Source organism: Spea bombifrons, chromosome 2 (assembly GCF_027358695.1).
Source record: "Spea bombifrons isolate aSpeBom1 chromosome 2, aSpeBom1.2.pri, whole genome shotgun sequence".
Classification (NCBI taxonomy): domain Eukaryota; kingdom Metazoa; phylum Chordata; class Amphibia; order Anura; family Pelobatidae; genus Spea; species Spea bombifrons.
In genome coordinates, this window is record NC_071088.1 from 88,976,130 (window position 1) to 88,999,312 (window position 23,183).

General features: G+C 39.7%; 1 protein-coding gene across 4 annotated transcripts in view; it reads left to right on the plus strand.

Moving 5' to 3' along the window:
* Positions 1–8,814: 8,814 nt before the first annotated feature.
* Positions 8,815–23,183, plus strand: part of UXS1 (UDP-glucuronate decarboxylase 1) — a 29,736-nt gene continuing 15,367 nt past the window's right edge. For 2 of the 4 annotated variants that reach the window (XM_053455093.1, XM_053455094.1), the window contains exons 1-5: positions 8,815–9,071; positions 12,227–12,254; positions 17,037–17,088; positions 17,839–17,882; positions 21,053–21,113. In XM_053455093.1, coding sequence (XP_053311068.1) covers positions 8,978–9,071; positions 12,227–12,254; positions 17,037–17,088; positions 17,839–17,882; positions 21,053–21,113 — 279 coding nt within the window. In that variant the 5' untranslated portion in view covers positions 8,815–8,977. The remainder of the gene's footprint in view (positions 9,072–12,226; positions 12,255–17,036; positions 17,089–17,838; positions 17,883–21,052; positions 21,114–23,183) is intronic. The other 2 variants (XM_053455092.1, XM_053455090.1) reach the window with 2 other exon arrangements.

The window sequence follows — 23,183 nt, forward strand, 5'->3', positions numbered from 1 at the left end:
TCCAGGTTGTATCTAGAAAATGTATTACCGTATTTTACTTTCAAAAGTTTAAACTTTATACAGTCAGACTTCCACCTAAATTGATGTGCCCAAGTGTATGTAAAGAGCATAATTAAAATTAAAATAGTAACATTTATGCAACAATGTATGCAATAAATTCTGGGCCAAAAAAAGGAAAAATCACAATGGAAAATGTGAAAGTTGTATGAAAAGCAAATCCATAAAAATGGATCTCAATCAAAAACACATAAAAGTTTAATGAAATAAAATGATGTACTTCCCCGCTCCAAGAGTTAAAGGTCCGTACAAGTGACTCTATTGGTCGCCGGCCACGAGCTCCTCTGGCAGAGGAGCTCCCTGCAGGTGACCAATAGATTTGCTCGTACAGACCTTTAACTCCTAACAGTGAAACTCCGCCTGGGGAGACCATTGTACAGACTTTTACAACCAATGGTGTCCCCGCTCCAGGAGATAAATCACTTGTACGGACCTTTAACTCCTGGAGCGGGGAGACCAATGGGTTCCCCAGGCGGAGTTTCGCCATTAGAAGTTAAAGGTCCATAAGAGCGACTCTATTGGTCGCTGGCAGGCGAACAATAGAATAGCTCGCACGGACCTTTAACTCCTCGTGCAAACCTACGGTTTTCCGCTCCCGTTAACCCCTGCAATGCTGTGTAGATAAGGTAGGCCAGTTGGAGAAGGGACCAGGGAGATGAGTAAACAAAGCCGAACACGAAGATTCTTCGTGTTGTGTGTCTTCGTGTACGTTTTGCCACCGCCATGTTCGTTTCTTCAGTATTCAGGCTGAACAATGAAAACGCACCCTTCTTGTTCGTTTTCATGTTTGCCCGAATACGAATGCAAACAAGGTTATAATTGTTCAAGTTTTTTATATTTGCCTACCCAGAATCCCTTGTGTTCAAGGAAGCTGTAAGTTATTGGTTGCATCAATAATGCCTGACCAATCAGCATACACCTAGTGTAATAAATACTCTCTTTCAATGCTGCTCCTGCAGATAAGTACACATTTGTATATGGATATCTCTCAGTATTATTGTTGTGGCTATATTAATTTTTATTTTTTATATCTGTCATTTACATTTCTCCTCTGTGGGCTTTCTTTGTCTACTTTGCTTTGGCTGCCTCTGTTTTACCCCTTTTTCATACTCTTTGGTAGCCATTTTGAGCTGTTATTTATCTCTCTATCCACAGTGATTAGAGTGCATGGGGATTACATCCCCATACACAATGTACGCCGCTCATCTTCTTCCCTTCCCTTCTTCACAATCAACACTTTAACGAAGGAGGGAATAGCAAACCCCCTTCTCTGGCACTTGCCATAGCAACCGACACTTTTCCACTGATATGCCTTCTGGCTGGAAAATAAAATCCTCTTTCTTCTATGGACGCCACATTTAACCCTAAAGCATCCCATCACCAGGACTCCATCATTATGGAGGATGTCCAGATAGACTCTCCTCTCGGCATAGGGAAACTCTCTGAGCCTCATATTCAGACCCTCCTGGATACGTCCATGACTGCTGTCTTTGACTTACTCCTCATGTCAATTATTCAGGCACTGTCCCAAGCTAAAACCCCCTCTTCTTTGAATACAGAGAACACCCTACCTCTGCCAATAGAGCCAAGGGTGGGAAGTGCACCTGTAAGACTAAACACTGTAAGCCTGAGCCCTCAAGTGATGATGACTATGTTAGTTGGACTCTCATATGTCTCATTCTGACCTAGTGTAGATTTAGAGAGCAAGACATCTATGTCTCACCATAAAGGGGACTCCTTTTCGATTTACAGGGTCAACCCCTCTTTGACCCAGGTCACATTAAACACTCCAGATCATTCCCCCACAAGAGATCAAGTTTTGGTAAACTGAGACCTCTCTCAGTTTACCAGGCAAAAAGCTGATGACTGTCTCATCGCCAGCTTGCAAGAATCGTAGGCCTTCTTAGAACTCCTCACAGGTTTGTTCGCCCTTAAAAGCCTCTTGCGTTTTACCGAAGAAGGACAACATATCAGCGTTATAGTACATCAATCACCTTGGTGGTACCAAGTCCAAACTGCTAGCAGATCTTGCCAAAGACCTGGCATTTCTGCTTGCATCACGGAATCACAGGCCCTCCCCACAGATACTTTTTTACGTCCGGTTGAACTGCCATGTCCCAACCTTCTTCAATTGGCGACTGGACCTAGAAGCAGCGGCAGTAGATATCTTTCCACAGAAATGGACACCTGGCGGGGAGGACGCGTTTCCGACTTTTGCTATAATTGACAAGATTTTGATAACCCCATTCGGCTCAACATAACCTTGGTATCTGACTCTGCTGGTGGTGTGGTTAGTGTTGGGTATTCCTGAGTCAGAATTGGTCTTTTGAAATCAGCTCTCACAGGGAGTGGGCTTCAGGGACCCGGAAAGGTTACAGATCTGCCTTGGGTTGGGTTGGGTTGGCTGGTGCTTGGAATGGAATCTTGATACTGCTTCAACCACTATTGAACTTTATCGGTCTGCTATATCGGCAATCCCTGCCTTGGTGGAACAGGTGCCTGTAGGTCAACACCTTCTCACACGTTGACTTATGCAGGGTATCCGGTTGCAGCAATACCCTAGACCTCGATACTCTTATTCTTGGGACGTGGCTGTCATGCTCTCATTCCTCCAGGACTTGCCAGACAATGACGAACTTTCTCTTAGACCTTTATCAGTCAAATTCACTATGTTATTATGTTTGATTTCAGTCAAGCGAGTCTTCGATGTCTAGACCTTGACGGTCACTGGAAAATCTTCCTCCCCTGAAGCAGCGTGCTTTACAATTGCACCAAACTGATACCAGGGATCCCTTATCCATGCTTCCCTCTCAATTCCAAATTTCGTGTGCTACAATGTCTCAAGAACAATGAAACATGAACGGCAGGGCTGAGATCTAAAAATCATACACACCTCTTAGTCTCCTTTAGGAAACCTCATCTGTTTCCTCAACAACTTTGGCCGATGGATTTGTTGGTTCACGCAACTTGTTAGCAGTTTTCAGGGCCCACTCTTCCAGAGGAGCTATGGCAACTATGGGGTTCCTAGCAGGAGGCCACCTTTCCAACAAATCCACCTTTAAAACCTTATTTTTCTGTTCATCGCCTCACATCGCTTTGACTGTGCTTTAGATACCCTTTTCACCGATAAGTGGTGTCACAGGCTAGAAAAATTTCACAATTAATGTCTCTAATTATAATTCATTGTCATTTTAAATGTTAAGATAAGAATTTTTACAATGCTGGTTTATTTCTTAAATCCCATTATGGAAATATATATTATCAAAAGACCCTAAACAAGTTCTACAATATTTTACAACACACCTTTCGAATTGCATTAAGTATAATCAAATCTGTTATATCCAATAATGTAATATAGTCCCAGATGAATGATGGGGATAAGTTATTGTAAAACAAGCAAAATAAATGTATCACAGTGTAAACAAGGTTGGGGGTGTCGGGCACCTACCCTGACGCTGCAGCGAGTCTCCTGGGGTGCCCGTCGTGGGGAGCAGGGAGGCATGGCGGAATGGAGGCGCTGATGTCGCAGAGGGGGGTGGGGCCTTCCTCCAGGCAGTCTTTTGACCTCCTGCTTACAGCAGGGTGGAGGGTGTGCTTAGAGGAGGGGGTTTACATTTTTTGAGCCTATGATCATGTCTTACCATTGTTTGCCATACTTCAGCCCCCTTTCTTGCCTAAGGGAGGGCCGAAATCTGAACCTCAACTAAACAGAACCTGTCTTGCAAAGTGAAGTAGGCTAAAAGATCAAAAAAGCAGCACATGCCACAATTTAAAGAAATTCAAGAACAGATGAGAAACAAAGTCATTGACATTTATCAATGGCACAAAGCCATTTTTTTAGAGCCTGGGACTCCAGCAAACTAGGATGAGAGCCATTATCTACAAATGGAGAAAACAGTGGTGGTTGGCCAACCAAAATTCCTCTAAGAGCACATTGACAACTTATATAAGAAGTCACAAAAGAAACCAGCCTAACATGCAAAGAACTACAGGCCTTGTTTGCCTCAATTAAGACAGCGTTAATGATTCCAGAATAAGAAAGGACTGTGCAAAAATGGAATCCATGGGAGAGTTTCAAGGTGAAAACCACTGTTGACTGGTGAACACCAAGGCTTGTTTCAAATTTGCTATAAAACATCTTGATGACCCCAAGACATTTGGGATAATTTTCTGTGGACTGGTGAGTCAAAAGTGTAAGTTTTTGGAAGACAAGGTCTTGTTACATCTGGTGTAAAGCTAACACAACATTCCACAATAAGAATATCATACCACAGTCAAACACAGTGGTGGTAGTGTGATGGTCGGGCTGCTTTGCTGCTTCAGAACTGGGCAACTTGCTATAATTGATGGAAACATGAATTCTGCTCTCTATCATCGGTTTGTGATGTATAGCTCATGGGAAGTTCGGCTTTACAGCAGGACAATGATCCAAAGCACACAAGAAAGTCTACATCTGAATAGCACAAAATAAAGGTATTGAAGTAACCTAGTCAAAGTCCTGTCTTGAATCTGATATAGATGCTGTGGCCACACCTTAAAAAATGAGGCTGAATTAAAAAAAATTCTCCCAAGAAGAGCTGCATTGTGTGTCATTGTCTTTGTTGACATGAAATTAGCTTGGTGATCTGAGAGATTTAAGTGCGACAAATACACAAAAGTAGATGAAATTGAGAAGGGGCAAATACAAATACACAATTATACAAAAAATGGCATCTGAAGAAAAGTCTGATATAGGTGTTCCATGGCACCAAGCTCAATGTCTTCATGAAACCATTGATCACTGGTTCAGCATATTGTCTCATTTGTTGCTTTAATATTAATATGTGGTAAGCTTGGATAAAAAATCAATTAAATAAAATTATTAATAAATTTACCACTAGAAATCTACAAAACAATTAATTTCCCATTCACACATAACACGTTGTGGGGCCCTATTGCCCATTTTAAATATACCCTCTTGTGTTGTAGGGTTAAGTTACCACCTCTTGTCCTTGATTTTCAATGTTCTATTCCTATACATTTTGACTTTTAATAAACAATTAAATTAATAATTAATTTGGCGTTCATAATAGACTTATTTAATGTATATATTTTGTATTACATAAACTACATTTAATTGACTGGTATAATAATTTGGTTTATAAATTTATTCATCTTAATTTATTTATGTAATTGATTTAATAAACTAATCTATTAAATGATTCATATAAAGGATATTATTCCAGTATATTTCTCTAATATCTACATTATATAATTATGTCATCTACTTAGTTGTCATTTGCTATAGCATGTTGTCCATATACAGTAACATTGTTGATTACTAATATAATGCCGTCTGAACTTGGAAAGAGTCTAATAATTGTTTTTATTATATATAGAAACTATTTGTGTCTTAATTGTGCCAGCAATTGGTTTAGCGTCCAACTACCACACCTTTGTCTGATTCTTTTGATAATTTATATGGTTATTGGATACTATCAGAATTGGTTGAAGAGGTTTTGATTGGTCTATTATGGTTTTAAAATGATGGTAGAGGCTGTGGGTGATTGTCTATGATTAGGGCGTTCAGGCACAGTGCATGAGACCTTTACCTCCATTTATGCTGTATTTTATGGATTTTTACGAAGACCAGCAAAGATTGTATTTTTACACTTAACAGGACTCTGAATATTTTCGACATGACGGTCAAGTGAATGCTCCATTCTTTCTGCTTGCTTTTTATGTTATATTCAAGTCCTATGGATGCAATCTGGGTGCTGGGCAAGTCCTGTGGGTGCAATCTAGGTAATGGGCAATTTCTATGTGTGCAATCTAGGTGCCAGGGCTGGTCTTTGAGATGTGTAACCTGTGATTGATGCAATCAGTTAAGGATTTCCTTAGTCTATACCTTCAATTTTTAATGTATACCTTCAAAGCTGAGTTTACATGTAATCTTCAGTTGATTCACACCAGCAAGGCCGGGGTTGTGTCTCATTCAGTTGAGCTATACCTGCAATGCTATAAATGTGTTCCATTTATCCATTTCCATTTATTTACTCTGCAGGGTTTTTATGTGTTATTTGGTTGATCTGTACCTGCAAACCTGTGTTTCCACATGCCGTTTATTTGATCTATACCTGAATTACATGAGGGAGAAAAAGAGATGTGTAGCACAATGAAGGAGGGGATGAAGGGACTCTGGGGGTCCATCAGAGAGAGGTTGTGTCAAAGTTCTCTTGAAACAATTTCAGGTTTACATTTGCACAAGCATTCGGTGCACACATGTTATTGTAAGTGGTAGGTGGCAGGGGAACTGATTATTTGGTAGGCTTCTTGGAAGAAGTGGACCTTAAGAGCAGTGGCGGAACTACCGGGGTCGCAGGGGTCGCGACTGCGACCGGGCCCTGGAGTGTTGGGAGCAGTGTTGGGAGCGTGAGGCGTTTGTCTCGGGTGCTCGGGATGACGTCATATGCCGGCGCTCAGCAGTGAAGCGCTGGCACCCGAGACAAACCCCTCACACTCCCAACACAGGAGTTGACGGTAAGTGACCTACAAAGGGGGGGTAGGGAGGGAGAGGGTAGATCATGAGAAGGGGGGGTAGGGAGGGAGAGGGTAGATCGTGTGAGAAGGGGGGGTAGGGAGGGAGAGGGTAGATCGTGAGAAGGGGGGGTAGGGAGGGAGAGGGTAGATCGTGAGAAGGGGGAGGGAGAGGGTAGATCGTGAGAAGGGGGTGGGAGAGGGTAGATCGTGAGAAAGGGGGGGGGTAGGGAGGGAGAGGGTAGATCATGAGAAAGGGGGGATAGGGAGGGAGAGGGTAGATCGTGAGAAGGGGGGGTAGGGAGGGAGAGGGTAGATCGTGAGAAGGGGGTAGGGAGGGAGAGGGGAGATAGTGAGAAAGGGATAGATGGGTTGGGGGTGGGGGGCCCTTAACAGATTCTCGCACTGGGGCCCTGAGGTTTCTAGTTACGCCCCTGTTTAAGAGATTAACAGAAGAGGGGAGAGTCTGACAAGCTAGGGTAAAGCCAGGCGCGGGATTGGGCAATTGACCCCCAGGCCAGTCCAAAATTGCTTACAAAGGTCTGGTCCGACTTGGAATGTGAGTTATGGATATGGGGAGGGCATTCAAGATCATAGGGAATTAAGAGGTTGAGTTTAGAGCAGATAACAGTAGGTGTTAAAATATTAAATTGAATACTATAGTGGACAGACAGCCTGTGAAGAGAATGATAGAGGGAAGAGGCGTAGTAGATTAATGTGTTAAAAAGTTAAGCCTGGCAACAACATATTTGATTTACTTGAAGCAAGAGTGGTATGTCGAGAACAAGCTAATTTGGATATAATACAGTCAGGAAAGGAGATGATAAGTGTATGAACAAGTGCTTTCTTTAAAGGTTTAAATTAAATTAGCCTGGTAAACATAAAATGAGAGATTAGGGATGGATGGTAGGTTAGAGTAGAGTCCAGAAGGGTTTACGATGGCATGCTTGAAAAGATTGGAAAGGGTCCAGTGGAGAGACTGAATCTGTTAGTTTGGGTTTGTACAAGAGTGGATGAGAGTGGCCGGGTATGATTATTTATTTATTAAGTTTAACCAGGAAGAATATGTTGCGATTTCTCTGTATGTATGTCCTGGGGAAAGATGAGAGTTGGGAAGAATATAAACTTCCTCTGAAGTAACTAGAGAGAACTGGGTTAGGGTAAAGGTGGCGGGAAAGATGTGGGTATGTGAAAAACAAGAGTCACTGTAAGGGTGAGTGAAGAATGCAAAGATTTAATAGTTAATTGTGCAATACAAAAAAAATGTTACTCAAAGGCACTGCAGTGGGTGCTATTGGACAAATCTGTCCCCTTAAACAAATAAACTAAAAATACAAAAATGAGCCAACAGCACTGGCAAGGGCCTCCAAAGCATTGCTGGTGCCATCGTGCAGCCCGTGGAGGTTGCTTCTGCACCGGAACCTGTTATCTTACACCGGCATTCACAAATGCTCCATTATCTGACCCAGGATTATGGTATGAATGTTTGGGGGTATAGAAGTGTTAAGAAGGATTGTGATTTATCTGATGATTTACAAATATTTATTTTCTACAAGTATTGAAGAAGGATTTCTGTGAGGCTGAGGTGTAGATCCTTCTGATTTTCCTATATATCCTATATTATTTCCTACATTAAGAGGCTGATATATTTATATTTTTGGGCACATTTTATGCGTTTCTTTTGTTGCTAGATACCTTGCAACTGTTACTATAGTTACTATACCATCACTGACAGTGTAGTGCATAGGAGGATCTACTCTATCCTACTTTTTTATTTCTTTTGCTGTTTTCTTTGTGTCTGGGTATTTTGTATTTATATATGGAGATAGATGTAGAATGAACTCTCTTGGTGTTTATATAATGGATCTATTATTATACTATACTTGCATTTCACTAAAAAAGACGACTATGACTGTGCTGTTGACCGCATACGTTTTTTGATATAAACTGTCGATTTTTGTCTTTTATAGCTTAGTAAAGAACTCAAGTAAACGTGCCAGCAGTAGGCTCGTAGCCACATAGTATGGGAATGTTCCATTGGATAGAAAATCATATTGAGGAAAGAATAATGTGACAGAATAACGACGTCATTCTCCCAGCCCGAGGCTTTGACGTTCAGCACAAAAACTTTGCTAGAACAGAGCACAACACCAATAGACATTAAGGATCAGGTGACCGTAACACGCCGTCCACTCGCGCATGCGCATTGCCTAGCTTCGCATGCCCGTGATGTGTTTTTTTTTCTTCCTGTAGACAGGAACCCTGGAGCATGCGCACTGTCCCGGCAGGAACTCACGCTTGGTCCCCTTAGTGCTACGCACCCCCGAACCCGTGAATAGGTTGTGACACCGGCTTCCATGTCCCCGGCTGCGAGCTCGGGTTCTCCAGTGTGGTTCGGCCGGTGATGGTGAGAAACCGAGTGCAGCGGCTGCTGACTGCAATCAATAGGAAGACGATGAAGCTGCTTATTGCACTCGCTCTGATCGCCTATGTAGCCTGTGAGTGCCAACTTGCCCATTCATTCCCTTTAGCGAGGTTTCTGGCGTGTGGTGTTGGGTTTGGGGCGGGTGTCTGTGTGGTGCCTGTCGCTACAAGACTGGTAGTTTGTTGCTATCGCAGTACCACACGCTGTGCTTCCTGCTAACCATAGCTTGGTTGCTGTTTATGTCTCCATCGCCACATCCTAGCATGGCACACTCCTTGGTACTTATAAGCAGCACAGTCACCGCCGCCCTTTACGGCGATGTGGTGTGCTTTTGCCATGTTGTTACCACAGGTGCCATACATAATGTGCATAAACTAAGAGCCGGGAGCACAGCGGGTTAAATTATATATTGGGACCCTTCATTAATCTGTAATAACGGGCAGCATTGCGTTGCAGTGCATGGCAGCAAGGCCTGCATTGTTGGTAGGTGCCATGAAGGCATCACGTAAGTGTGTAAGCAGTTTCCAAGTCATGCGTAGGGAGCTGAGACTGTGCCTGGATTTACGCACAGAAGGAGTGTATCCCTTTAACTGTATAGGGCCCGCGCGCTCTCCTGCTCTACGCAAACTTATGACGTGCTGGAGCGGTGCACAAAGCATCCCTTTTCTTCACAGAGCCCGCAAGCATAACCTCCCCGTGTAACCTGAGTTTAAAGCACTGCTCTTGTTCAAACTGTAGGACTCTATAGAAACCTTACATTAACTTCCAACATGTTTAGTGCAAAACAGGGACATGTTATTGGAACTTTTTTTTTTTTTTACTTAAAAAAAAAAAACTCTGCTGTCATTACTCCCCCCCTCTCTCTCCTCTCTCTCTCCTCTCTACCCTCTCTTTTCCAAATATTTAAAATTGTGGGAACAGAGCATGTCTTGTGAAGGACAGTAAACACAGGCTGCTAGATGCAGTAATACTGATAGTGTGATCTCATTTTTTTGTGTGTGTTTGATGCGTAATCTACCAGATATGCTGTATACATAGGTGAAAAACATGTATAGGGAACCAGTCATTCTGAAACGAATTGTGATACCCTCCAGGACCTGAGTGGTCCTTTCTACAGATATAGTAAGAGCGTTTGTTACTTGGACATTCCTCTTACTCAATGGATCCAATCAATACTTTAATGGCTATTTAGCAGCTGGGAATACACGTGAAGGAACATCTCCGATCGTGATTGTAACTATATAGCTTTGCCCAAGATTAGTGATACTGTGATTAAACCATATGGGTAAAGTCATTTAACTTTTATATCAGGGGATCGGTTTGGAAAGTTGATAGATCCTTGAGTAGCCACCTCTCATCTTTTCATTTGCAGGCATTAAAAGATAAATTGTCTATCTTTTTATGTTTCCTTAATTAAGGACGGTAGATTGTCAGTTCCTGTTGAACATAATATCCTATAGCAAGATCCCTACTAGCTAATAATAATAATTAAAAAAAAAAAAAAAGTTTACTGTTTTTGTTTGGATCCATAAAACAAGCTTGCACGCCTATAAAGTATATATTAAATGTAATGCAGTAAAAAAAAGCGTGGTACATACTATCAAAATCAAGACATGATAATCAAGGCATGGATGTGCAATACGCTAGAGACCCACGTGCTTTGTGATAAAATCCTTTTATGAGGGGAATTTGTAGTCCAGCTTTATTTTACTGATATTGACTAGTATAGTTTGTGGGTTCTGAAGTGGCATGTAAACATTTGTGACAATAATAAATGAAACCCAGCTATGCTCTGTAGCGATAAAAAAAAAAAATCCTTATAAAGCCTTGGAAATGCTGACATACTATCTAGTTTTCCCCTATTTAAATTTCAGACACATCAGGGGATGTTACAATGCTCTTGGTAATAGAAGTGTATTTGTTGCTAATAAACCCAAAGTTGGAGCTGCGTTAATGTGTCACTTTTCCATTTCGGCTATCACAATCTTCTCTAAATGAAACATCAGACTCCTCAGAATGACTTGGACTGTCTGCTTTCTAAACCGGAGTGGACTACTTATATCTAGAATATGTGTTTCTCTTGTCCTTAGCTTATGTTAAGAAATTAAGCATCATTGTTGCCTGGCAACAGACACGTGAAACACGAAGCTGTGGGTTTGTGACTTTACCTTGTTTCTGTCTCCTTACTTTGTTAAAGGGAGGGTCTTCACATTCAGTCTTCAGAATCAGATAAAAACCTATTAAATTATTTTAATTTTTTTGCCATTAGTGACTTTGGCTGCGATAGTTGTCTAACGTTATCAAATTTGTTGGGTCGCTGCAAAAACAAAGGCTTAAAAAAACAATTCAATCTTCAATTGCTTGGATGAAATTATTTGTAAACCTGATTCCCCCCCCCCCAAAAAAAAATGTCGAAACTAAATGTTTCCAGTGGGAACTGGTTTGGAAATACTGCCCACTGTTTAGAGTAAGCAAACATTAATAGCGGTGGACGCTGAATCTGTATAGTGTGTGTAGTGTCCATAAAACCACAGGCGTGATGGATACCAGCCATATGATTGGTTTGTTATTTGGTAAAAATCTTTTGAACGTTTTGCTATCGTGTCCTCCATTTCCTGGTTAAAACAACTTAAAAAAATAGTTTGAAAACTTTTAGGAAGCTATTTCTGCCTCATGATTCTAGGAAATAATCTTTTGACAGGGTGCATCTGCGCCTATAGAAAGGTTTGTTATTGAGTTCTATTTGCATCATATTGGCTTTATAAGGAACTGTAAATTGTCGCACCTTCTCATGATGTTTGTACCATGCTTACTATGAGAAATGTTCTTTACGCGTAACTGAAATCACGGCGGTCATTCAAATTGAGTATATTTTCTATTAATAATTTAATAAAATGTGAAGTAATGTTATATTGAAAGATGTATGTTTCAAAAATATATATACAAGCAGGCAAAACTTAATCAGTCCCTTGACATCTGAACCATGTTTAACAAAGCAGTCTATTGCATTTATTTTAAAAATAAACGAAACCAAAAGAAAAATGCAACTATTTATGAACTTATACAAATGAAAAAATACACTTTCTTAACCCCATCAGAAGGTAATATTTTTGTAGAGTTCTCCCTTTAATGAGACATGATACTATTTTATCTCTTACTCTTAAATGCTCCAAACATAATATATGTCTTTAGCTTGTGCTTTAATGTATTTTCTTTTTTTCTTCTCAGCTGTTTGGGGGAACTTTGTTAATATGAGGTAAGCATTTTTTGATGTATATTACCAGTTTATCCGTATCTAGTAAAATGTTTTGAGTACATTAGCACGCTTCAAAAACACAAACACAAACACAAACACACACACACACACACACACACACACACACATATTAGTGTGTGTGAATTGCTATAAACATATGTAATAGTTGCTCCTGGGGTTTTCACTGGACAGTCATGTCCCATGTTTTGGAGTTGCTAAGACATATACAGTGTTGTGAAAAGGCATATGCCTCTTCCTGATTTCTTCTAATTGTACATATTTGTAACATTTTAATGTTTCAGATCATCCAACTAATTTTAATATACGTAAAACAGAGGAAACACAAAATGCAGTTTTTAAATGATCGTTTCATTGATTGAAGGTAAAGAGTTTATATCACTCATGTGAATGAGTGTGAACTATACCTAATAACTGGCTATGATTGTTTTACATTGCTGCGTAGGGATTTTGGCCCATTCTTCTTGGCAGAATTGTTTTAATTCAGCCACATTGGAGGACTTCAGAAAACTGCCTTTTTAAGATCATTCTATTGGATTCATAACAGTGCTTTGATTAGGCCACCTTAAAACCTTCATTATGTTTCTGTTAAGTCATTCGAAGATGGACTTCTTTGTGTGCTTTGGATCAGTCTTGCTGCATAACCTGGCCGCCCTTGAGCTTTAGGTTGCGAACCGATGGCCGGACATTCTCCTTCAGGATTTTCTGGTAGAGAGCAGCATTCATGGTTGCATGAATTATGGCAAGTTGCCCAGGTCCTGAAGCAGCAAGACAGCCCCAGAACATCACACTACCTCCAGCGTGTTTCACTGTTGGTATGATCTTATTGTGGAATGCTGTTAGTTTTTATGCCAGGTGTAAAAAGAGCCATGTCTTCCAAAAAGTCCACTTTTTACTTATCAGTTCACAGAATATTATCCCTTAAAGTCTTGGGGGGTCATCAAGATGTTTTTTGACTTGTTTCAGTGGTCTTCGCCTTGCAACACTCCCTTGGATGCTATTTTTGCACAGTCTCTTTCTTATTATGTTTTCATGAACACTGACCTTAACTGAGGCAAGTGAGGCCTGCTGTTCTTTACCATTTGGAGGAATTTTGGTAGGCCGGACACTTCTGGAAAGGTTTATCGCTTTTCCAGGTTTTCTTCGTTTGTAGATAATGGCTCTCGATATGATTTGCCGTCCCAGAGCCTTAGAAATGGGTAATATTAAAATAAATTTGGTTGGCAACATTTAAGTGTATATGCAAAAATAGAAGAAATCGGGAAGTGGGAAATACTTTTTCACAGCACTGTATACATTGGATCTGTATAATAATGCATCCTACCTATAATGTTGTACATCTGACATGTAGTGGAAATTTGCTTTTACTTACATTACTTTTCCAGATCAAGGCTCACTCAGCATATTAGTAGCAATCTTATTTCGTAATTTCTTTTTCTAATTTATACTGACCTGTAGAGATTATGCATATCTTTATATTATATGGATATCTTTTATATGTCTACAGAAATGTGAGGTCTGGCCATTTAATAGTATGTTAAAAATTAAAAAATTAGGGTCTCTAAAAGAAATTCAGGTTTTTATTAATAAGTTTAATAAGGATGACATCTATACTATACTCAAAAAAATTATAAAAACAAAACACTAAATCCACATATTTTAAAATACTCTGGATAGTTTCAACATATGGCACGTAATTCAATAATTCTGCTTCTTGTTCATAATGTAGGGGCATCACCTTACAATTAGCTACTTTCTATTCCTAGATGATGTACATGCACAGTTAATCCTCGCTTACATGGCTACAAATTCTTGTACACTATGAATATGACACATACAGCTGTATCAGAATTGCTGAACATTTACAGTTGGGAGCATGTAAGAAGTAGTTCATTAAAATCATTCAAATGCTTTGTAATACCAAAATAAGAGAAACATATTTCTTTGTAATTATGAGAGCTGGGCAAAGAAAATTAATCTCATCTCCAAAAATTGACTGCAAGTGTCTTACTTGTTACCGCATTTAAATCAGCTAACATAAGTCACGAGACTTTTTGTGTTGTGATGTCAGTGGAAAGAGACTGGCGGTTTGTGCTCATCATCACTTCTGCAGGAGTTAACTTGAAAGCTGGCAAAATCGTTTTTTTTGTGATTTTCAGTATTATGCCCAGCTCCAGTAAAGATACCACTGCATATGCATGGGTGCAAATTCACTATACTATACATTATACAGAGCTAAGCAAGCTCTTCTGTAGCAAGAACTCACTGGAATTGACTCTTGGTTCCTATAATAAGACCGACTTGGGTAACTATGTGAGTAGCGCAGTATGTCATTGCATTTTGAAACACCAAATTAACTGCAAAACACTCGCTTACCTTCAAAGTAAAATACACTGTTCAATATAATTACCTTATTTGCTCGACTATAATATGACCCTGATTATAAGACGACCCCCCCAAAATCTGAATATTAACTTATGAAAAAAAGAGCCTGAATACAAGATGACCCTATAGGAAAAAAGTTTTACCAGTAAATGTTAATTCATGTAAACTATGTGAACTATTGTTTGTTAATAAAAGCTATGATTGAGAAAAATATTTTGTTTTTATTTCCTTTTTTCAACCTGCCCCCCTCAGTTATGCACATCTGCCCCCTGACTTACCACTCTGCCCCAGAAATGCCTTATACCCCCTTTATGCCACTGTGCCCCATGAAATGCCTTTTAACCCTCTAAATGCTACTGTGCCCCATGATAAGCCTTTTAACCCCCTATATGCCAACTGTGCCCCATGATATGCCTTTTGACCCCCTATGTGCCACTCTGCCTCCAGAATTGCCTTATACCCCTATATGCCACTCTGGCATTTAGGGGGTTAGAGGGCATATTATGGGGCAGGGTGGCATATAGGGAGGTATAAGGCATTTCAGGAGGCAGAGTGGTGTATAGAGGGTTAAAAGGCATTTCTGGAGGCAGAGTGGCATTAAGGGGGTTAAAAGGCATTTCACAGAGCACTCTGCCTCCAGAAATGCCTTAACAGTTGCTCAGGAGTGATCTGATTATCATCAGCCCACTTGCTAAACTCACAGCATTTGACCTGGAAGCACCCTGGACTTTCAGGTCAGTGCTATTTTTTTATTATTTTTTTTTTATTATTTTTTTTTTTCTCTTTCAATGCTGATGTTCCATTGGAGCACAGCATTGCCTGATATTTAGTCCCCATAAGCTTGTGGGGACAAATGTTAACCCCTGCAATGCCACAAATGTGTCATACACAATTGTGGCATTGAAGGGGTCAACGCTGCACTGTCGCTCTCATGGAGCGATCGGGCAGCAGGGGAGGGTTGGGGCTGGTCTCCACACTCGTGGAGACCGAAGAACCCTCTCCCCCTGTCCCTGAAGCTGCCTCTGGCAGCTGGGACGCAATTGCTGGTCTATAGACCAGCCATTGCAGGGGGGAGTCTCTGATGACTGCTGTAGGCTTCCATGGTTACAGGAATCATCAAAGGGCTTGTGGGGGCTCGTTTTTGCTTTTGCTGGCCTGCCTGGGCTTCCAGGCAGACCACCAGCAGCAGAGCCCCTTACAAAATGGGAATTAACCCCTAAATGCCACGATCGCCGCATTGAAGGGGTTAAGGCTGCACTGTCGCTCTCATGAAGCGATCAGGCAGCTGGGGGGTGTTGTGTCAGGTCCCCACACTTGTGTGGGGACCCAATCAACACTCAACCCCCATCCCTGAAGCTGCCTGTGGCAGCTGAAGACGCGATTGCTGGTTTTCCTGCAACCGCGTTTTCAGCCTACAGGATCACTCCGTGGGAGTGATCTTAGGCTCGGGGGCGGGCTCGGAGTGGCTGTGCTGGTCTGCTCAGACTCCTGCAATTTTTTGTGCATGTAACAGGCTGACAAACACCCAGGCACCAGGGATTTGTCGAGCCCTGCTCTACACGATTTGCGTACACAACTTCCCCGGTGCTTAGTCCGGGCAGCTTGTAGAGCTGTCCGCTGCAGCGGAAGTTGTCTACGCGAATCGCGTAGAGCTCTACTCGCTGCCCGGACTAAGCACCGGGGACTCAGAAGCGCCGGTAAGTTGGGGGAACGGGGGGAGACAGGAGGATCCAGGTCCCCTGCATCGCTGCGGGGGATCTGGATCTTAGTCTCATAGTCAGACCTATTTGAGGCCTGATTTTAAGACGAGGGGTATTTTTCAGAACATTTGCTCTGAAAAAAACCTTGTCTTATAATCGAGCAAATACGGTACTAGTGTCACGCCATAGAGGCGATTTTTTTACTAACATTTTGCCCTTATGTCCTTAAGCCGATTTGTCTTGCATTATACTGCAATTAGTCCTTTAGGTTTTAAGTATATACCATGCATTGTTGCAAATGGCAGGTTAAGTAAGGTTGTAATATATTTGTCTCAACCCATATTTAGTCTGGGACAATTTTTATGTTAGTTTTTCTTGAACTGCAGCTGAATAGTCAGTCAAGGTGAAAAGTCTTAAGTCACGCACTGAGTTGCTTGGTATCCTCAAGTAAAACCATTTATACCCTAGTTTATTTCCTTTTAGTGAATAAACCCCAATGAGTTGGAACCACAATTCAACAAAAGCCTTCCTGACGACTCTCCCTTTAATAAGTAAAACCTTTTCAACACATTGATGTAAATCCCTAAGCAAAATCTGTGATTACAGATCAGAAACTGGTGCACCCAGTGATTATTTTGAATTTATTATGTTCTACATTGACTGGCATGTTCTCAATCAGCAGGTCGATTCAGGATAATGGGGAACAGAAAATGGAGAAGAAAATTGAAGAGGTTGGTGGCTCTTTGTTTATTATGCCTTATTTATACTGGTAGTGGAACATTTTATCTGCTGGGATGACTAGGAACTAAATAAATAACAGGTGTTACTTTTTCTGTATCCTTCAATTTATGGACTAAAAATATATACCAGCCGTCGGACTTAACGTTATCTGATAAACAAGCTGTTAGTGATTTCATTATGTATATATATTTAAAACTAAGCTAAGGAAAGTATAAGTTTCAGTGTTTCTACTAAATGTAGCACTGAAAGGATTAAAACATATTGTTTAACCTACATGCATTCAGAGACTGAAAGTGTAATACACTGAAGTGTAGTAGTTTTTCTTTGTTTGTTAAATGTTGGGCAGGGCGATGTTTCTGATGTTTGCATTTTTTTATTGTGGATAAGTCACTACAGGATCAGTACTCTTATAAAGCATAATATATCTCTGAGTTGGTTTTAAAGACCTTTAGTAACGTATGTTTTCCATTTTAAACTAATAATCTACTAGATTGCTACAGAGGCACTATGATGTAACTTTGTAACATTGTAACTCAGGAGATGAAGCAGCTATAAAGAAACAAAACTTTGGTACTGCAGTAGTCTATGGTATCAAGAACACTGAGGCAAACTTTTCTATAGTTCCGTTCTGATCACTCTTTACTTAGAGTAACCATCTCAAACTGAGCTACTTTTAAAATGAACTCCTTAATTCTTCAATCATATCATAAAATTAAATAAATTTTCTATCATGTGTTTAGGTCATTGCTCCTTTGAGAGAGAAGATACGAGATCTAGAAAAGAGGTATGTTGATCAGTAATCAAACTGAAGTGGACCTGTAAATTTAGAAAATGTAGTGGATTGGTGTAGTTGTTTGGCAGTGACACATACAGGGAGCTGTAACCCTATACCTGAAGTACAATGTGCATGAGAAAAAAAAAAACTACCACAAAGTTTGGCATGGGCTGGTGGTAGAATTAGTGTATGGAAAGTACCAGCATCTGAAACGCTTTGGGGTTTTCAAAAATACATGTTTTGATTGGTGTAAATTGAAATGGCCAGTTTGAAGATGTCCTTAATAGGACATGGGCACAGGATGACCAGATATGGGAAAAATGGTTTTGAAATTGCAATATGCTACTTGTTCTTTTTGCCCTATAATTTGCATAAAAACATTGAATATTTATAAACTCAGGACAAATATTAGAATCTAGCAGGTTTTTGCATTAGCTTTTGTACATGAGGGAAATATTTTTCAAATAAAGGTCAGAAAAGGTTCTTGTTTTCCTCAAATTTTCATCATATTTTATTTTTAGATAGTAAATTAGATGATATGATCATATAAGCGTTTCTAAAACAATTACATTGGTTGTACGTAAAGCTATTTAAATTTAGTTTTTTTAGGGAATTTGGGGAAAACGAATGAACTATTTAATCAAGGAGCAAAATACCCTTAAATTTGTCTTCCTTTGTAGAATGTGAGATGTATTTTGTGAGGGATATAGGTAATATACCTCCAGAAGCAAGTGTTTATATAGCTTTTGAAGGTTGAATCTCCTCCATAAAAAAATAATCTGTTTTTGATTAGTCCTGTGCTGCATAAAGCCTACTGAGGTATACTGTGTGATCCATTTATGAATGGGTCACAGAATATATTGTGCCATTGCAAGACCCATATGACCCATATGAAATGACTATAAATCAAATTGCCTTGCACAACCTGCGTGTGACACCAACACCATCAACTAATTGTGTGATTATATTAAAAAGCACATAAAACAACGAGAGTTTTATTGGAATGATACTATTAACCAAAGCAGGAAGCTGTAACACTGTGGCAGTCTTTAGCAGACTGCCCATGAGAACCTAGACACAGAGATTGTACAGGTGTCACAAATATATCATATATATGGATATGGAATGTAGCAATCAGCAGCTCTCAAGTACTGCACCACAAGTTTTTTTATGTTAATACTTAAATGGAAGCAACACAAACATACCTGTACTTAACTAGGTTGAGCAGAGGGTAAGAACTGGAGTCTGGTGTAATCTGGAATGCTATAGTTTACCCTGTTTAGTGAATAACCCCCACCTGCTGAGACATCACCCTGGTCCCAGGCCCATACTCTTTTGAGATCCAGTAGGTAATGATGTTCCTTAATTTACCATTTAGAGGATAAAAATTTCAGCCTTGGGTCTCAAATGGACACATTTTCTTCATGTGAACAAAATTACAAATGTAAATGAACAGTCTAGTCCAAAAACGGTTGCATTTGTACACGGTAAAATGAACTGTTCTTGAGTACAAGAAAAATGGACTCCAGTATGCATTAATTGTGAAAATGAGCACCCATATTATTCAGACACTGTATGAGCCAAAAAACGCATTGATGTTGCTACCAGAAGACAAACTGTACTAGTGTATTATACGCAGGCTTATCTCCACTAAATATCAAATCTTGTGTCTTGATGACATTCCCTGCTATTTTTGGACCTCAGGTCACATGTGCTTTCTTCGATTGGAAAAAAAAAATATCTTCTAATCTGTTGCAGGACCAATAAACCAAGTTGAATTAAAATGATGTTATATTTCTAAACAAATTTAAATCTAATTCTTGATATTTTTTGTGTCTAGTGTCATTAGGCACCTTTCCTTCCTTTCTGCATTTTAGCCTGACGTGATGCTTTAGATTAATTTCAGGGTATTTTGTGTTAGTTAATGTAGACCTGAGCATGTACGTATCAAAAATGTTATACGTGCCTTATATCCGGAGTGGTGCGCTGCTCACACCCTCACCTATTGACCATATTGTCTGACATAGAAATAAGGAGTAGAAAGTTCAAGGTAAGGTAATTTCACCCTCTGTAAAGTGAAGCCTTGTAATGTCTGTGATGACAGGTAGACTTTAACTCTCATCTGTGCATTTTCTGCTCCGTGACATTTAAGTTTGACCTGTGTCCTTAGAGGCAGAACGTACCAAACATTGATTTCCAATGTCAGATTTTATTTTCCTTCTGTGCTTTTCTGCGGTTATTCTTTTTCCAGCAATAAAAGCAAGATTTGTGAAGTCTCTATTTAAATGTCTTAGTGTGGTGTTTTATATGGATCCGTATATTTCAAGGCATTACTGACCCTGAAAGTCCATAATCATTTTGTAGAAGCCGTTTTTATTATGGGTATGTTTAATGCGAGTATCCGAGGTCCAGTTAGAACCTGATATCAAGCTGATCTTTGAAGGGGCCTCCTCTGGTTAATTGGTGTTTAGGTGAGAAGCATGTGTCAAAAACTTAAACAATGTGTGATTAATAACCAGGTTTTGTGTAAGGCTATAAATATTAATACCTGTTTACCAGGATTTTCCTAGTGAGGGATTTCATATAGGCTTATTTGTTGTCTTCACATTTTTATGAGGAGCTTAATTTATCATTTTTTAGTGCACCTGTCCAGTTTAATTAAAAGAATAATTAAAAATGGAATACTGAAGTTTTACAAAGAGCAAGGTTCTATATATGATATCATACATTGGTATATACAATATTATACTGATGGTTTTTTTGAGAATGACAGTGGCTGTTTTTTTGTGGCTGTCTTGAGACAGATGATGCATTGGGATGATGATCCATGCACTTGGGAGATCTTGGCCGGCTGATGTTTAAGCAATCTGTGCATAAATGTATCAAGCATGAACTTCTTATTGCTCAGGTTTTGTGTCATAAAGACAATTTATGCTACCGAAAAATGCCAGATTTTCTTTGGTATCGGAACCTTCTTCAGGCCAGAGCACCTTTTGGTGGGGCTTGTAGTGCACAGGTGGCTGCGAATGGCTGTGGATATAACACATTGTGCAGCGCTACGGAATTTGATGGTGCTATATAAAACAATAAAGTTATGTTCATTTTCAGATGTTTTTGCTTGTCAGGCTTTTTTGTACATGTAATTCTACACTTACAAAATGAATTTATTTTTCCCCCAGTTTTACTCAGAAATATCCACCTGTGAAATTTTTGTCTGAAAAGGATAGAAAACGGATTCTGGTAAGTCATTTATTTTTAATGTAATATTTTTAATATTCGTTGTGAATGTGCTGTACCTTCCTTGACATCTGCCAATAGACTATCCGTGTCTATTGTTTCTTGTATTTGTTTAAAAGATTTGCAATCTTCCAGTGGTTGGGATATGTTTACTAAGACTGTAGTTTGCACATTAAAAAATAGGGCAAATATAAGAATAAAGCCATTTTACTCCCACATCAAATTCACCACGGGAAAAGTAATTGTGATTTACACATAAGAGATCACACAGTATAACAGCATGATTTCGCCCTCCCCATCCCAGGTTATGTCAACTAGATTATTGGTAGGAAAAATAATATATGGAACACCAATGGACGTATAGACAGCCCAAAATGGGAAAAAGCTACCTTTATTTATTTTTTCTTCAAGGAGCACAACATTTTTTAAAAAAAGGAATACAATTGAATTAAAAAAAAAAAAAAAAAAAAACACAAGTCCTGTTCTCTTCCTTGACTTCCTGGGATAAATGGCGTTGGGTTTCTATATCCTTGTTATTGCTTGTTACCTAGCCTTTTCTTGTTTAGTTGAGGTTTTTCCCTTTTCATGTTTCACCCTTGGCTTTTGCTGAATCCACAGCAATACTTTCCGGCTCTGAGATCTAGATCCTTGTTATTGCTTGTTACCTAGCCTTTTCTTGTTTAGTTGAGGTTTTTCTTTTTTATGTTTCACCCTTGCCTTTTGCTGAATCCACAGCAATACTTTCCGGCTCTGAGATGTAACCAGTAATGCTAGTGCCCTAGGCGGTGTCTTCACTGCATTAAAAGATGGGCCACATCTATAAGACATGGAAAGCCTCCATAGTGTAAATGATTGGGAAGATCAATGATCTCCCCCGTAACCTTAACGTTGAAAGACAGTTGGACCCCTGCTGCAGGCCTAGGCCAGGATGCGTCACGGAGTGTGTTGTACGTTGATGTTGCTTATGTTCACAGTACACAATGCGTACGTGCAGTATGACTGAAGGCTGAAGCACATTTATTTTTACTTATTAGAACCTCTATTGGTGATGGTGTCTTAGAAGTATAAGGTGGTGTCACATCTCATAAAGCACTGTAGAACACAGTGTCAGCGAGGTTGTTACAGCTGCTCTGGGACTTAAATGTAAAGCTGTTTTTCTTCCTATTATCCAATATTAAGTCTACATTTTCTCAATACTTTCTTAAAATACATCCACTGACTTTCAGTATGTGTAACTATGTCAATGCGGTAGTTTCAACACACCAAACACTGTTTTAGTCTGCTTATTTAAATGTTTTAGAAGAGAACAAGAGCATGATATTACCGGTATGTGCCTTCGCTTCTATAACATTGCAGTTTTGGGAAAGGTTTACAAATCACGGTTTGGGAACTCTTATGATTTTAGCCTTAGGACTGAAAACACGTTCAACAACTTAAATTCTTTCATGATGGCATTATATTGCAGTGGTATATTCTTTACAACAGTTTTGCATAAATACCATACATCTTAATACGCTATAGTTAATAAGAGTAGGCTGGGGGGGAATTACACAGAATGTCGGCTTTCCATGCATACTGTATATATTGGTAATGATTACTAGAAAAAAAGTCCTTGATGTAGGGTGAAGGTTTATTTTTCTTAGTAACAAAAAAAATAAAACTTTAGAATTAGAGGCCCTTGTAATTAGATGACCTCGCCTTTGCAACTTCGGCCAGACTCTTCAGGATACTGTATCTTCTAGCCCGTACCCCTCTCTGTGTCCTATTCGAATTACATTTGGAGTTCAGTGACCTTCTGGTAATTTTATTTTCCAAGCATAATATAAGATAAAGAGGCATATTTGTTTGCATTTAGCTCTTGGCAACAAATTAGTTTGGATGTGGATAGCGATGCACCCAGTGCTGCATTCCCCATAAATCTTTGTAATAGAGAAACAATTATTGGGTCCTTAAAAGTTTTTATCCGGTTCCCCACGTATCCCCCTCCCCCCGCATACAGGTAAGGAAATACAACCTGTAGGTTTAAGCTAAATTTAATCTGGGCTGAGAAATAATTAAATTATTTCACTAGAC